General features: G+C 44.3%; 1 protein-coding gene across 1 annotated transcript in view; it reads left to right on the top strand.

The window, feature by feature from the left end:
- Positions 1-15283, top strand: part of LOC126092802 (tetraspanin-17) — a gene marked incomplete at its 5' end in the record, with an annotated part of 110270 nt that overhangs the window by 18637 nt on the left and 76350 nt on the right. The window contains one exon of the mRNA XM_049908531.1: positions 10847-10920. Coding sequence (XP_049764488.1) covers positions 10847-10920 — 74 coding nt within the window. The remainder of the gene's footprint in view (positions 1-10846; positions 10921-15283) is intronic.

Raw genomic sequence — 15283 nt, 5'->3', positions numbered from 1 at the left:
GTGTAGGAGATCGCTCCCCACACCATGATGCCGGGTGTTGGCCCTGTGTGCCTCGGTCGTATGCAGTCCTGATTGTGGCGCTCACCTGCACGGCGCCAAACACGCATACGACCATCATTGGCACCAAGGCAGAAGCGACTCTCATCGCTGAAGACGACACGTCTCCATTCGTCCCTCCATTCACGCCTGTCGCGACACCACTGGAGGCGGGCTGCACGATGTTGGGGCGTGAGCGGAAGACGGCCTAACGGTGTGCGGGACCGTAGCCCAGCTTCATGGAGACGGTTGCGAATGGTCCTCGCCGATACCCCAGGAGCAACAGTGTCCCTAATTTGCTGGGAAGTGGCGGTGCGCTCCCCTACGGCACTGCGTAGGATCTTACGGTCTTGGCGTGCATCCGTGCGTCGCTGCGGTCCGGTCCCAGGTCGACGGGCACGTGCACCTTCCGCCGACCACTGGCGACAACATCGATGTACTGTGGAGACCTCACGCCCCACGTGTTGAGCAATTCGGCGGTACGTCCACCCGGCCTCCCGCATGCCCACTATACGCCCTCGCTCAAAGTCCGTCAACTGCACATACGGTTCACGTCCACGCTGTCGCGGCATGCTACGAGTGTTAAAGACTGCGATGGAGCTCCGTATGCCACGGCAAACTGGCTGACACTGACGGCGGCGGTGCACAAATGCTGCGCAGCTAGCGCCATTCGACGGCCAACACCGCGGTTCCTGGTGTGTCCGCTGTGCCGTGCGTGTGATCATTGCTTGTACAGCCCTCTCGCAGTGTCCGGAGCAAGTATGGTGGGTCTGACACACCGGTGTCAATGTGTTCTTTTTTCCATTTGCAGGAGTGTATTTTCAAATTTACAATAATGTTACAGCACCCCTTGCCGCTTACAGTAAATTCGTTGTAACTCTCTTGAAATGGTGAGAGCTTCTTTGATGATACACTTGTTGAAGAATTACAGTTAGATACATCGTTGCCAGGCGACATAACCTCTTGTACTGAAAGCTTTCTAAACTTGTTTCCTCTAATTTGTTGTTTCTTGAAAATGCCTTTACCTTTCTTCATCTTCAATAACACAACAAAACACACGTAAACAAGCACTGCAAACGTAAGTATAAAAACTACTCGCAATCACACTTGAACAAAAGTAACCGCGTGTTTGAAAGCGTGTTGTTTACAAACAGCAGAAACGAAAGAATACCGACCGTTGCATTCCAAGGATAGCCAAGACGCTCGGGAATAAAAGAAAAAAAAAGTGGGGATATAAAGATCTAAAATATATGCAGAAAAGTGGGTGGCAGAAAAGTGGGCGTGGCACATAAACACACGTGGTAGGAAAATGCTCTTTAAATGCTCGAAAAAATTTTTTTTGAGCAAAATCCTTAATCTATCGAAAAATGATGAAAACCGAAAATCGATTTTTTTCGGCCTGAACCACGGTGTGCCCATAGCTGTTCTACTCTAATTGTGATAGTGGTATGTGGCACCTTAACGACCAGCCTTAAGTTGATGACATTCTTCGACTCCGCGTGAGACTCTCTCTACATGGTCGACCAGGGGCACTTTCCAGCAAGATAATGCTCGTCCGCATACAGCTAGAGTTGCTCAAGACTTTCTACGTCATATTACGACTCTTCTATGGCCGGCGTATTCCCAGAACTTGTCCTCCAGAAACGCCAGATGCCACTGCGTCATTTGGAGGTGGTTGTTCGTTTCTGGGACAGTCTACCTCTGGACGACATCAGACATCAAATCAAATCGATGCTGGATCGTGTTGTGACCTGTATTGCAGAAAAAGGTGGCCTGACGCGTTATGATTTTGTACTGTATTCGTATGCTTGTACTCACTGTATTTTTTATTTTTCTTGATTTTGGGATCAAATGAATCTCTCATCTGTGTCATTACGTATAATAAATCTCATATCCATTCGGCGCTCCTATCTTGGTGTGCTATTTTCAGTGTTCCTGAGTGTAAAGAGAATGCAGAAAAGAAGTTTTGCGTACATCCCCTTAATGTTAATTTTGATATTTGGGTTACTTCAGACACTGTACAGTGATGTGAGAAATTACAGTGTGAAAATTTTCATTTTCGTAAGAATGTCAGTACCTGCACTTGACGAATAAGTGGAGATCTCCCGAGATGAACTGAAGAAAGAGGACTCTCTTTCAAGGAAAGTCATTTCGACAAAAGAAAAGATTTTCGTGGTATTAAGGTCTAATCAATAGTTACTTATGTGTTATTTGTAGCGATATGTAAAGTTTTAGTTATATGTGTAAGGTATATGTAAAGTGATTAGTGACTTTTTGGGTATTTGAAAACTGCTTTATTGTGAACTCAAATTCAATTTACAAATTGTTAGATCATATTTAGGAAACCTGCTACATTTTTTTGTGTCAGCAGGAGATGTAGCTCTGCTATTTCAGTATGGAAGTAGGTTTTGAGGAAAACTTGCATATCCCGGATTGTAAAGTGATTTTTCTGTGTTGTAAAGCTATTGTGATTGATGTGGAACGTCAGGAGCGGGGTGCAAGGAAGTTGACGATCGATACTTTCCTCATTCTCCGACTGGCCAGTATTCTGAAAGTGCATTATTATAAGTATTTAAATATGATTACAACAGGACATATTCTTCGATCTGGGCCTCATTTATGACGCTCATGATTCCCAACGCTTTTGTTTTCAGTTCATTGTATGAACAGACCTGAGATCCCCAACCAGAAAGCCATACGTATTAATGCACTGCTTCCGTGACGACGAGGTGCGCTAAGCCAGTTGACAGTGAGGGATGGTGTGCCGGCCGACCTGGATGTGGCTTTTAGACGCCCTCCCACAACCCGCTAGGTGAATATCAGGCTGGTACGCAAGTCGTGCCTCAGTTACAAAATTCAAAAATATTTTGAAAAGTTTCTTTCACTTTCACATGAATAAAACTACACGCATACCGTTGGGGTTCAAACATTTCATCCTAGGTGGGACGGGGAGGGTCTCAACTGAATCTCGCAGGTGAAACTATCCGTAACGCAGTCGTGGAATTCGAAGAAAACTACATTTTATTCTGCTGCTGTGCCATCCTATTGCTGGAAACCCCTAAGGGGTCACAGCAGCCCTGCTGGCAGAGGCGCCAGACACGGTGCGAGGGACGCAGTGAGTCTCTCGCACTGGCATCTACTGGGTGTGCCAGAGTTGTCACCATGAGCAGGTCTGCCTGCCGGGAAGCGCTGCCAGGGGAATGCGCGGTGGCTTATGGCCGGTACGATCTAGTACGCCAGCAGAGCTGCCACGCACTTCCTGTTCTCACCCGTACATTGTTTTCTTCAAGTTTCACCTGTGTTCAGAGAATAGTTTTGACAAAGGATCTTTCATCTGCGACATGCAGATGAGACCAGCAATTCGGAATACTTCATTTGAGGTCTATTCAAACCACAAACTGGGAAAAAAGTGTCAGGAATTGTGAACGTCATAAATGATCTCCTGTTCGAAGAGGACACCCCTCAGCATTACAGTCACATTTAAACTACCTTGTTTTTCTGCAGATCCACAGTGTCACTGTACTTGGTCCAGTTACATTAATGTGACCACCAACTATTTTTGATGTCAACATGCAATAAACACCCGCATAAGTCATGTGGCATTACCAGCAGTGGAGGCTACACAAAGTGTGTCAGCAAACGCGGAAAACATTGCAGTAATTGTTTATCGGACGTCCAAAAGGGCGTGATCATTACCTTTAGGGCCATGGGTGAAAGCATTTTCAAAACACATAAGGTTGTAAGTTGTTCACGTGCCACTGTGGTTAAGGTATACTTGCATGGCAGAATGGCGCTATCAAAAACCTGTTCTGAGTCAACTGCGATGCACCATGGGCTATAGATGATAGGGATGAACGATGCCTGTACAGATGCATATGGGGGAACAGACATCTGTTGAGCAACTGACTGCTGCCAGCAGTGTCTCATCAATGACTGTAAATGAATGTTGCTGCATATGGACCTCTACAGCAGGTGCCGGTTTCGTGCACCAATGCTGACTGCTATTCATCAGCGATGAAGGCTGGAGTTTGCACACCAATCCCTCAACTAGACGTCCACTAAATGACTACAGGTGGCCTTTTTAGATGATTTACGTTTTATACTCCATTAGACAAAACCCTTCAACAAACATCAGAAGGGGGCCAGGCATGAGAAGGGGTCGTTATGGTCTGGGGAATGGTTTCGTGATATTAGCTGGGTGATCTCGTCGTTCTGAAAGGCACATTGGATCACCACACGTATACATCTGTGTCCTTCGGGCCATGAACATCTCCACATGCAGTTTGGTTTTCCTCGGCACAATGACATCAACCAACAGGACAGTGCAATGTGTCACATAGCTCACAGAGTACATGCATGGTTTGAAGAGCACCAGGATGAGTTTACCATATTCCCTGGCCAACAACCTCGGTGAATTTTAACCGAAACGAGAATCTGAGGTGTTATGTGTCGACAGAAGTGCCGACACAGTGTTATTTTGAAGGGGCCGAATAGGCACGCTATAAGCTCACCCAGAATATCGTGAAGTCTGAAACAGGATGCTCAATGAATGCTAATAAGAAAAGTACGTTGCTTTGGGAATACTTAACTTTAATCCATCCTTTTGGTATACATCGTTTATGGTGAATACAAGTAAGACTCTCTCCAGATATGGTTAACTGCGCCTTGCTAGGTCGTAGCTATGGACTTAGCTGAAGGCTATTCTAACTGTCTCTCGGCAAATGAGAGGAAGGCTTCGTACGTCTAGTCGCTAGCAATGTCGTCCGTACAACTGGGGCGAGTGCTAGTCCGTCTTTCTAGACCTGCCATGTGGTGGCGCTAGGTCTGCAGGTACTGACAGTGGCGACACGCGGGTCCGACACGTACTAATGGACCGCGGCCGATTTAAGCTACCACCTAGCAAGTGTGGTGTCTGGCGGTGACACCACATGAGGAATCATCTTAAGAGGCTTGTTTGTTCTCTGGATCCTCAACCGAGAAACCTAGCGTACCTAGCCAAGGCACTGGAGTCGGCATGGTTTCACAACTCTGTCAGTACCTTTCAGAACCTCACTGATTTTCTTCCACTACAACAACTTCCCCGAATTTTAGCCGAATCGAGAATCTGTGGAATCATCTTAACATGGTTGTTTGTTCCTAGGTTCCTCAACCGAGAAACCTAGCGTACCTAGCTAAGGCACTGGAGTCGGCATGGTTTCGCGTCTCTCTCAGTACCTTTCAGAACCTCATTGACTCTCTTCCTGGACATTCAGTGTGGTCCACGCTACAAAATGAGGTTGTTCAGGCGTCTGACAGGTAGTCACATTAATGTGACTGGACAGTGCATTATGTAAAAGAAAACAGTGTCCTTTGTAGGCTGTTAATTTATTGTTTATTAACTGCATCATTTTCCTATTTCGATACTGAAGTCATTTTCAGCCACATACATAAGGACACTACGCACCAATTCACGTAATATATGGCACATGAATCAATTTTTCAGTCCACATGGGGGACCATGTATCAGTGATGTGCATCTTCTGTATCACACATAAACATGGAGGTTGTAAAATATGTGAAACAGCCACATGGAGTACTACATATGAGAAGCTTAACAATGGTACAATAAAGAACCACTGTATATCGTGTGTGAAATTGACTTCTCTGTGTTGTACTATGAGAAGAGAGGTAAAGAGAGAGAGCTGCATTGTTGCCAAATTTATTCAAGATATAGGTTCTCCCTAGGTGGTCCCCCCACCACATCTCTATGAGGGGTAGATATGACAGTATTGCAATGATGATGTCACCACCCCATTCCTCCCCCACTTACCTTCCCCTCCGCCACTTCCCCCTTCCCCTTCACCACTTCCCTCACCTCTTGGCGATAGGTGGGAAAAAAGACTCAATCTGTGGTGAGCTGCTGGAGAGGAAGGACATAAGGTAATGTCCTGGGAATTGTGTTTATTTATTTATATGTGTATTACACTGCTGGAAGAATTTACTAAATTTTGGCAGGGAGACCAAACTGACTACTTGCTTCCTGCTTGAAGTTCAAATAAACACAACGGCTTAAAATTGATGGGGACGATAGAAAACTGCTCTTGTAAAAAAAAAGGATCTCATTACATGAAATGGATACAAATTCGAGGGATATATAGTTCATTTATTTAAACGTTAATTAAGTTAATTAATTAAATTGCTGGGGAATGTGTTCAGTTTATGATATGTTGGTTTTGGACAGAGAGGAGTTTAAGTTTAGGAAGTGTAATACACATAAGCATACAGCTGAGAACTGCATCCATAGCCTCCTACACAAGGAAGGAAGGAGATGGCAATGGATGAGCATAAGGGGAACACTTTTCAGCAAATAATGATGGTGAAGTAGGATGGACTGAGGTAGCATTTCGCAATTCATAGAGACTACTACGTGTATTGAAAGGAGGATATAAGATGAACATCAACAAAAGCAAAACGAGGATAATGGAATGAAGTCGAATTAAGTCGGGGGTTGCTGAGGGAATTAGATTTGGAAATGAGACATTTAAAGTAGTAAAGGAGTTTTGCCTTTTGGGGAGCAAAATAACTGATGATGGTCGAAGCAGAGAGGATATAAAATGTAGACTGGCAATGGCAAGGAAAGCGTTTCTGAAGAAGAGGAATTTGTTAACATCGAGTATAGATTTAAGTGTCAGGAAGTCGTTTCTGAAAGTATTTGCATGGAGTGAAGCTATGTATGGAAGTGAAACATGGACGATAAATAGTTTGGACAAGAAGAGAATAGAAGCTTTCGAAATGTGGTGCTACAGAAGAATGCTGAAGATTAGATGGGTAGATCACATAACTAATGATGAAGTACTGAACAGAATTGGGGAGAAGAGGAGTATGTGGGACAACTTGACAAAAAGAAGGGACCGGTTATTAGGACATGTTCTGAGGCATCAAGGGATCAAAAATTTAGTATTGGAGGGCAGCGTGGATGGTAAAAATCGTAGAGGGAGACCAAGAGATGAATACACTAAGCAGATTCAGAAGGATGTGGGTTGCAGTAAGTACTGGGAGATGAAGAAGCTTGCACAGGATAGGGTAGCATGGAGAGCCGCATCAAACCAGTCTCAGGACTGAAGACCACAACGACAATAACTACACGTGCTTGGGCCGCTTTTGTTTTTTGAAATGGATGGTCAGTCCACAGTGCAGGGGACAACTTTGTCCTTCTCCACTACACTAGACTTAATAAACCAGAGATCCTCACCTTAATGTATAGGGCTTTAGGGCTCGACTGAGGACACTTGAAATATTGTGTGTGTGTGTGTGTGTGTGTGTGTGTGTGTGTGTGTGTGTGTTGACATATCTGTGTAAAATGCCACACGAAACTGGCAGGGAACTATCCTACAGCTGCTGTTGGAATAATTGCCGCCCACTGATCTACAGATATGTGGTAGATGGCATAGGACAGAAAACTATTGCTGAAGTGTAGGAAGCGCAACACACACTACCGTAACTGATGGAAAGTGCGTCACTGCTCTAATTACACATCGAAATTGTTGTGAAAAACCACCATTCATAAACAGTGGATCATAATGCAACGCACATACTGGGAATTGAGAAAAATCTTGTGATAACCCAGCTATCAAAAAAACTAACCCCAAAAGATCTCGGCCTCCCCTTCTACCTCTCATCGTGTGCCTCCCCCCCCTCCATCTCCTAGGTATGGATACACATTTTCCACACCCATTCTAACCTTTCGATGATGATAAACAAAGAGATCCATCTGCTGACAGTGATATAATGTTTCCGGTAGTTGTGTTATTACGATTATTTTGCTCAGTTTCAGTGTGGTTGTGTGTGTGTGTGTGTGTGTGTGTGTGTGTGTGTGTGTGTGTGTGTGTGTGCGTGTGTATGTGTTGCAGTATGATACGTTGTTTATGAGTAGTGGTTTTTTAACAACAATTTCGATATATAATTACAGCAGTGAAGCATTTGCTATCATTTGTAGTAGCATGTATTGGGCTTCCTACACTTCAGCGATAGTTTGCTGTCCTGTGCCTTCTACCACATATCTGTAGTTCGATGGGCGGCAATTATTCCAGTCAGTCCGGAACCGCGCTGCTGCTACAGTCGCAGGTTCGAATCCTGCCTCGGACATGGATATGTGTGATGTCCTTAGGTTGGTTCGGTTTCAGTAGTTCTACGTCTAGGGGACTGACGACCTCAGATGTGAAGCCCCAGTCCTTTCTTACCAAGTATGTATGTCTTTGTACAAGTTCTTCAACAGCTCTACACTTGCACATCGGTAGGAGACAACGCTTCCTATGCCTTGGTGATAGTTTGTTGTCTTGTGCCTTCTAACCATGTATCTGTGTACAAGTAGCTCAGCAGCTTTTTCACTTCGGTATCTGGCTGCTCTTCCTACAATTCAGCGATATTTGCTGTCCTGTCTCTTTTTACCATGTATCTGTGTATAAGTTCTTCAGCAGCTATACACTTGTACATCAGTGGACGGCAGTTTTCCGGCAGATGTTGTCGGACAGTTGACCACCAGTTTCGAGTGGTATTGTGGTCTAGGGCACACAGCAGGGTGAACATGTCCAATGGAAAGGGGAACAAAACGCGCTCTAAGCGTCCTCATTCGAGCCCCATAGATCAAGGCAAGCACCTGTGCTTCATTCAGTCTGGTGTGCTGGAATAGGAAAAAATTGTCTCCTGCTCTGTGGATTGACTGGCCATGTCAAAAAATACGAACAGGTCAAGCACAGGCAGCAGATTCTATGAACTGCTAAATCACCCTCAGTCCATCCTGCTGCATCACCATTATTTGCTGAAAAAGTGTTCCCCCTTCACTCATCCAGTACCACCTCCTTCCATTCCTTGTGTAGGAGGCTATGGACGCAGTGCGCAGCTGTATGCTTACAGGTACTCTTTACAACACCAACATATCGTAAATTGAACACATTTCCCAGCAATTTAATTAATTAATTAAATTATTGTTTAAATAAATAGACAATGCGTTGCTCGAATTTGCTTCCCATTTCATGTCATGAGGTCCGTATTTTCACGAGAGCGTTTTTCTAGTGTCCTGCCAATTTTAGGCGGTTGTGCTTATTTGAATTTCAATCAGGTAGCCTGCAGGATAATTGTCAGTTCGATTTTCCTACCAAAATTTGGAAATTCTTCCATCTGAATAATACACACAAGAATAAATGAACACAATTTTCAAGACAGTGCCTTATCTCCTTTCGTTCCAGCAACTCAAAGCAGACTTTCCTATCAGTTCCCAAATAGAGGAGGAGAGAGAAATGGGGGTGGGGAGGAGAAGTAAAGGAGAGGAGGGGAAGTGAGGGTGGGGATGGAGTGGGGGTGGCGATAGCATATGTGCGACGTTGTCACATCCACCCCTCACAGACAAGAGGTGGGGGAACACCCACACTGCAAACTGTCCCAGCTCTCTCTTTATCCCTCTGTGGATTTGTCTATGTGGGTTGCTTTTGTAGTGAAGCATGTTTCTACTATTGATGATGATTATCAGAAGCAAAGAAAAAGGAAAGTGGGTCATGTTAGAGACATAAAGTGGAGCAGTGAGCCTAAACAGGTCACCTGGTGTGCAGAGCACCATAAACGTGTCCCTTTACATCTACTCTATTAGAACGCTCAGACTGAGGATAGTGGTGTTGTGGTGAGAAAGAGGACTCACGTTTGGGATTACGGATGTTGCAATTGCCATCCGGCCATTCAGATTTAGATAGTCCTTATGTCACTACATCGCTTAAGGCAAATGGGTCTCTGGTTCCTTAAAAAAGGTGACAGGCGATTTCGTTATACCATGATGTTGATGATTGATCACAGTCATTCGTTATACCATGACGTTGATGCTTTTTTAAGTTGCTCACGAGATTTTTATATTTTATTCTGGGTACTGGAGCATAGTCTTGTGACCTATGACTCACACCCCGCTACCTCTGTTTGCATATTGATATTATTCCTACACGCGTGCAAGTGTGTGCGGTTTAGGCGTGTGAGGGTTGTGCCTGCGCAGAGGCAGACAGTGAGTACGTAGTGACTTCACTTATTTACGCTCTCACTCAATTTCTCAACCCTGTCCTCTGTTTGCATTTGGCAGAGCTGGGGAGCTATATCTGAGGTTTCTCAGTTACCCCTTCTGTGGTTCTATTGAAAAGCAGATACAGAAAAAAAGCAATGGGTTTTGGGTTCTATGTATGACAGGACATATTTTGTGCAGCTCCTGAGTACTTCAAAAATCCCATACTTCAACCGCTTTTAATTCGCAGATCATCTTCTTCTGCAGTGTTAGTACATTTTACCATCGACTGTGTAATATATTTTACTTTCGACGACAGAGATGCAACGTGGCGTCTGCATTATTTGACATCATCCTATTTATGTTGCCTCGAAGTCTCTTGTAAATAATTTCATGCTGCCTGAAGATCATCTGAATACTGAAACCAGTTGTGAATAAAGAAGGATTTATCGGCGGCTAATGACGCTAGAAATGTCACGTTTTCCAACACAGGTTGTTTTACCTTCTGTAACGCTCTATGACTGTGAGAGATGTGTTTAACATGGAAATCATTGCTAAATGATGTTCAACCCTCACTAGGAAACGAATGATGTTTGCAGAAGCTTAGAATGAAATTGTGGTCCCCACGAAACGACAAATGGCTTCGTCTGTGCCCTGTACTCAGAGATATGTTAGTTGCCTCGTGTATGGTGAGGGAGAAGGAAGAAAACAAAGACTTATTGAACAGTCGTGGTACATTTAATTAATTTGCAGGATGTAAGCAGAGCTGTACATTGTGTGTGTGTTGTGTTCCAGGAACGACGACGTTCGTGATCGGCTTCACGGGCTGCGTCGGTGCTCTACGCGAGAACACCTGCCTACTCTCCGCAGTGAGTACCAACCTATTGTGCTGTACTCTATTGTACTGTTCTGTACTAGGCAGGGTTACAATGCATTACATACCGTACGCAGTAACAACCTATTGTGCTGTGGCCTACTGCACTGTACTATAGTAGGCAGGTGTACAATACATTAGATATTATAATCTTTATGTAAATTCTATGCGGGTGGATCCGAGTCGCCACAGAACCTGATTGTATTGCCCTCAAAGGATGTAGAACAAATAAAGAAACTGAAGTTCATTTTCTTTTGGAGCTCAGTACAGTGTCATAAACATAATAATGTAAAAATTCTAAAATGTGTAACATTATTCCTAGCCTGCTGTAACGAAAAACCACTTAGAACTTATATACAGGGGTTGGTCAAAAACGTAGAAACATCAAAAACAAAATACAGGGTTATTACAAATGATTGAAGCGATTTCACAGCTCTACAATAACTTTATTATTTGAGATATTTTCACAATGCTTTGCACACACATACAAAAACTCAAAAAGTTTTTTTAGGCATTCACAAATGTTCGATATGTGCCCCTTTAGTGATTCGGCAGACATCAAGCCGATAATCAAGTTCCTCCCACACTCGGCGCAGCATGTCCCCATTAATGAGTTCGAAAGCATCGTTGATGCGAGCTCGCAGTTCTGGCACGTTTCTTGGTAGAGGAGGTTTAAACACTGAATCTTTCACATAACCCAACAGAAAGAAATCGCATGGGGTTAAGTCGGGAGAGCGTGGAGGCCATGACATCAATTGCTGATCATGATCTCCACCACGACCGATCCATCGGTTTTCCAATCTCCTGTTTAAGAAATGCCGAACATCATGATGGAAGTGCGGTGGAGCACCATCCTGTTGAAAGATGAAGTCGGCGCCGTCGGTCTTCCAGTTCTGGCATGAGCCAATTTTCCTTGGGCTACACGTGAAACTTGCCCGCACGCGTTCAACCGTTTCTTCGCTCACTGCAGGCCGACCCGTGATTTCCCCTTACAGAGGCATCCAGAAGCTTTAAACTGCGCATACCATCGCCGAATGGAGTTAGCAGTTGGTGGATCTGTGTTGAACTTCGTCCTGAAGTGTCGTTGCACTGTTATGACTGACTGATGTGAGTGCATTTCAAGCACGAAATACGCTTTCTCGGCTCCTGTCGCCATTTTGTCTCACTGCGCTCTCGAGCGCTCTGACAGCAGAAACCTGAAGTGCGGCTTCAGCCGAACAAAACTTTATGAGTTTTTCTACGTATCTGTAGTGTGTCGTGACCATATGTCAATGAACGGAGCTACAGTGAATTTATGAAATCGCTTCAATCATTTGTAATAGCCCTGTACATTACCATGCCTAATACTGTTTAGGAAACACGCTGGTATTCTAAACAGCTTCCAGTCGTCCCGGAAAAATGCAGGTCCTGTATTGTTTTCGTGGTATCTCGTGCAATTTCTCCTGCAAAATATTGGCAAGTTTAGGTAACAGTGGTGGAGGTGGATAGCGATCGTACGTCCTTATCTCCAAAGTAGTCCACAAAGGCTCAATAGTAAAGAGATCTGGTGACTGGTGGCCAGGGGAAATACGATAATTCATGAAACTTCCTGACAGATTAAAACTGTGTGCCGGACCGTGACTCGAATTCGAGTTCGAGTCTCGGTCCGGCACACAGTTTTAACCTGTCAGGAAGTTTCATATCAGCGCACACTCCGCTGCAGAGTGAAAATCTCATTCTGGACGACAATTCATGCTTGTATTCTCAAAACCACTCTTGGGCAATGCGAGCTGTGTGAAGAGGGTCGTCTTGGAACACAGTGTCACCATTGGGAACAAGCGTTACACCAATGGGATGGACCTGAGCTGACAAAATGGTAACATAATCGTTGCCAGTAATGTGAACTTGCAAAGTAAGCACGGGGCTCCTGGACTACTACGATAGGCTGCTCAGAGCTTCACCTAACCCCGACCACGTTTCACTCTCGGGACGTGAACTTGATCAGAAGTTAGAAACAGCGTGAAACAAGACTCATCCGACTAAATTACTTTCTTCCATTACTCCATAGGCTTGGTTTCTACATCACTGATGAGTAGTTTTGGAATTCCAGATGACCGTGAAATTCCCTGCTTATGGATCTTTCTTCGTGTTGTTTTGTTGCTGTGATTTTTGCAGTTGTCGTCTTATTTTTCGTCGTATTTTTCTTCAGTGATCGTCCGTCACGATCTCTCGACACGCACTTTCTTCCGCGCTGTGACTTAGCGGGTGATGTTTTTGCGCTTTCCCTGTTTACAGTATAAATCTTCAATTCTGTCCCTGTTGAAACCCAAATGCCTTGGTTCTCTTGTATACGGAAGCATCCACCAAACGAGCACGAACTATTTTCCATGTTCGAATTCACTTAGCTCAGACATAATACACTCACAACTACAGAGAACACTCTTCTGACCACGTTTCCAACGTGTTGTGGACATTGGCCAGCACATTCGTTTATGTTGAAGGATCCATTTATCACCGTGTTTCCATATTTTTGTAAAAGTCCTGTACATTGATTAGTGGACTATTAACGTACATAGATCCCACACTCAGCGATGGCATTAATAGTATATGTGAATCAGTTGTGATAAACAATTTATCAGCCGAACAAGAGTTGGTGTCCAGTAGATCTTTCCGGTTTCTCAAAAAGTTCACTTTGTTGGTATATGATCTTCTTAAGATTGGTAAAAGACCAAAAATACAAAAAAAATTGGAAATATTCTAGCTGCTTTTACTATGAGCTGGTTTCTGATCATAAGGCATTTGTCAGGTAACAACCGGCTGGCAAACGCTGCCGTAGTCGAGGTGGAAAGAATGCAATTCTCTGGTTCAAATGGCTCTGAGCACTATGGGACTTAACAACTGTGGTCATCAGTCCCCTAGAACTTAGAACAACTTAAGCCTAACTAACCTAAGGACATCACACACATCCATGACCGAGGCAGGATTCGAACCTGCGACCGTAGCAGTCGCGCGGTGCCGGACTGCGCGCCTAGAACCGCGAGACCACCGCGGCCGGCCAATTCTCTGGAATTAACATTTTATTGTACAGGGTGCAGAAAAACAAGCTGGCAATGAGGTTTGAGCCAGTTTGGGACGTCTAATGTAACAAAATTTTCGAAATTATCACAGGTCGGAATTGCAACGTTGTGGAGCTACGACCATAAAACGATAGGCAATCAGCGACGAACGCCTGAAAATACGTGCATTTAAAGTCACTTGCTCCAGCTAATAACCTGTCATGCTAAGAGCATACTTGTTGAGTAAGCTGTTGAAGATAATGGTACGCAAACCTTAAATTACTTTCCTTGGCTGGTTACATTAGAAGCGAATTTTCTGTGATGATAACTATTCTATCATCTCTGTTAAAATTATCGTAATGCCAATAACATAGGAACAACACTGCAGTAGGAATGTCAGCGTGAGGTACTTCAAGGTGCAGTGTTATTAATACTGAAACCCAAAGGCCATCTGTTTCAATTTCCAAGCAATCTTTATCTCGTATATTACTTCTACCTAAAAAAGCACTATTTGGGTTAAGGAACAGATGCTTCAAACAGCAAAATGTCGATGCATATGAAAGAAATAACAGAGTCTGGAAGTTCATGTGTGGTGTTATATGGGTTAATGAAGTCATGTTGTCACTACATTTTACCAGACAGTTCCGCGCAGCCGGCCAGTGTGGCCAAGCGGTTAAAGGCGCTACAGTCTGGAACCGCGTGACCGCTACGGTCGCAGGTTCGAATCCTGCCTCGGGCATGGATGTGTGTGATGTTCTTAGGTTAGTTAGGTTTAAGTAGTTCTAAGTTCTAGGGGACTGATGACCTTAGAAGTTAAGTCCCATAGTGCTCAGAGCCATTTGAACCATTTTTTTTTAGTTCCGCGCAGAGGCACTGTGGACGTGGCACATGATGGAAATGTCACAAGTTTTCTTTCCTACATTTCACCGCTTCCCTTCACGCCTATGCAATGACGGTCCGCGCCGCGACGCCAAATGTTGAAATCACGTAGTTTTCTTGTGGGTGGTTGAAGAAAACATTTCACACATAACACCACTCAGAATCGACGTGAAAAGGCCGCCTGAGGTGCCAGAAAGGGCGTCAGTGAAACTACTCATTCCCTGGGGACAGTGTGAAGTGCGGTAAACAACAGGACGATTTTCTTGGTAAATTTTGACACTGCTGATACCCCCTGGACGATTCAACGCTTCTCTAAGAACATTGTAGACCTGCAAAGTAACTGAACGTGATCGTACCCCTTTAGAGTGTAATGCGACTGCAGTTTTTTCTCTGGTGTACAGGTTGGAACCACTAGGGACTGCTCAAAACCATTTGACTGAATTT

Source organism: Schistocerca cancellata, chromosome 7 (assembly GCF_023864275.1).
Source record: "Schistocerca cancellata isolate TAMUIC-IGC-003103 chromosome 7, iqSchCanc2.1, whole genome shotgun sequence".
Taxonomy (NCBI): domain Eukaryota; kingdom Metazoa; phylum Arthropoda; class Insecta; order Orthoptera; family Acrididae; genus Schistocerca; species Schistocerca cancellata.
This window is presented reverse-complemented; position numbering and strand designations above follow the sequence as displayed.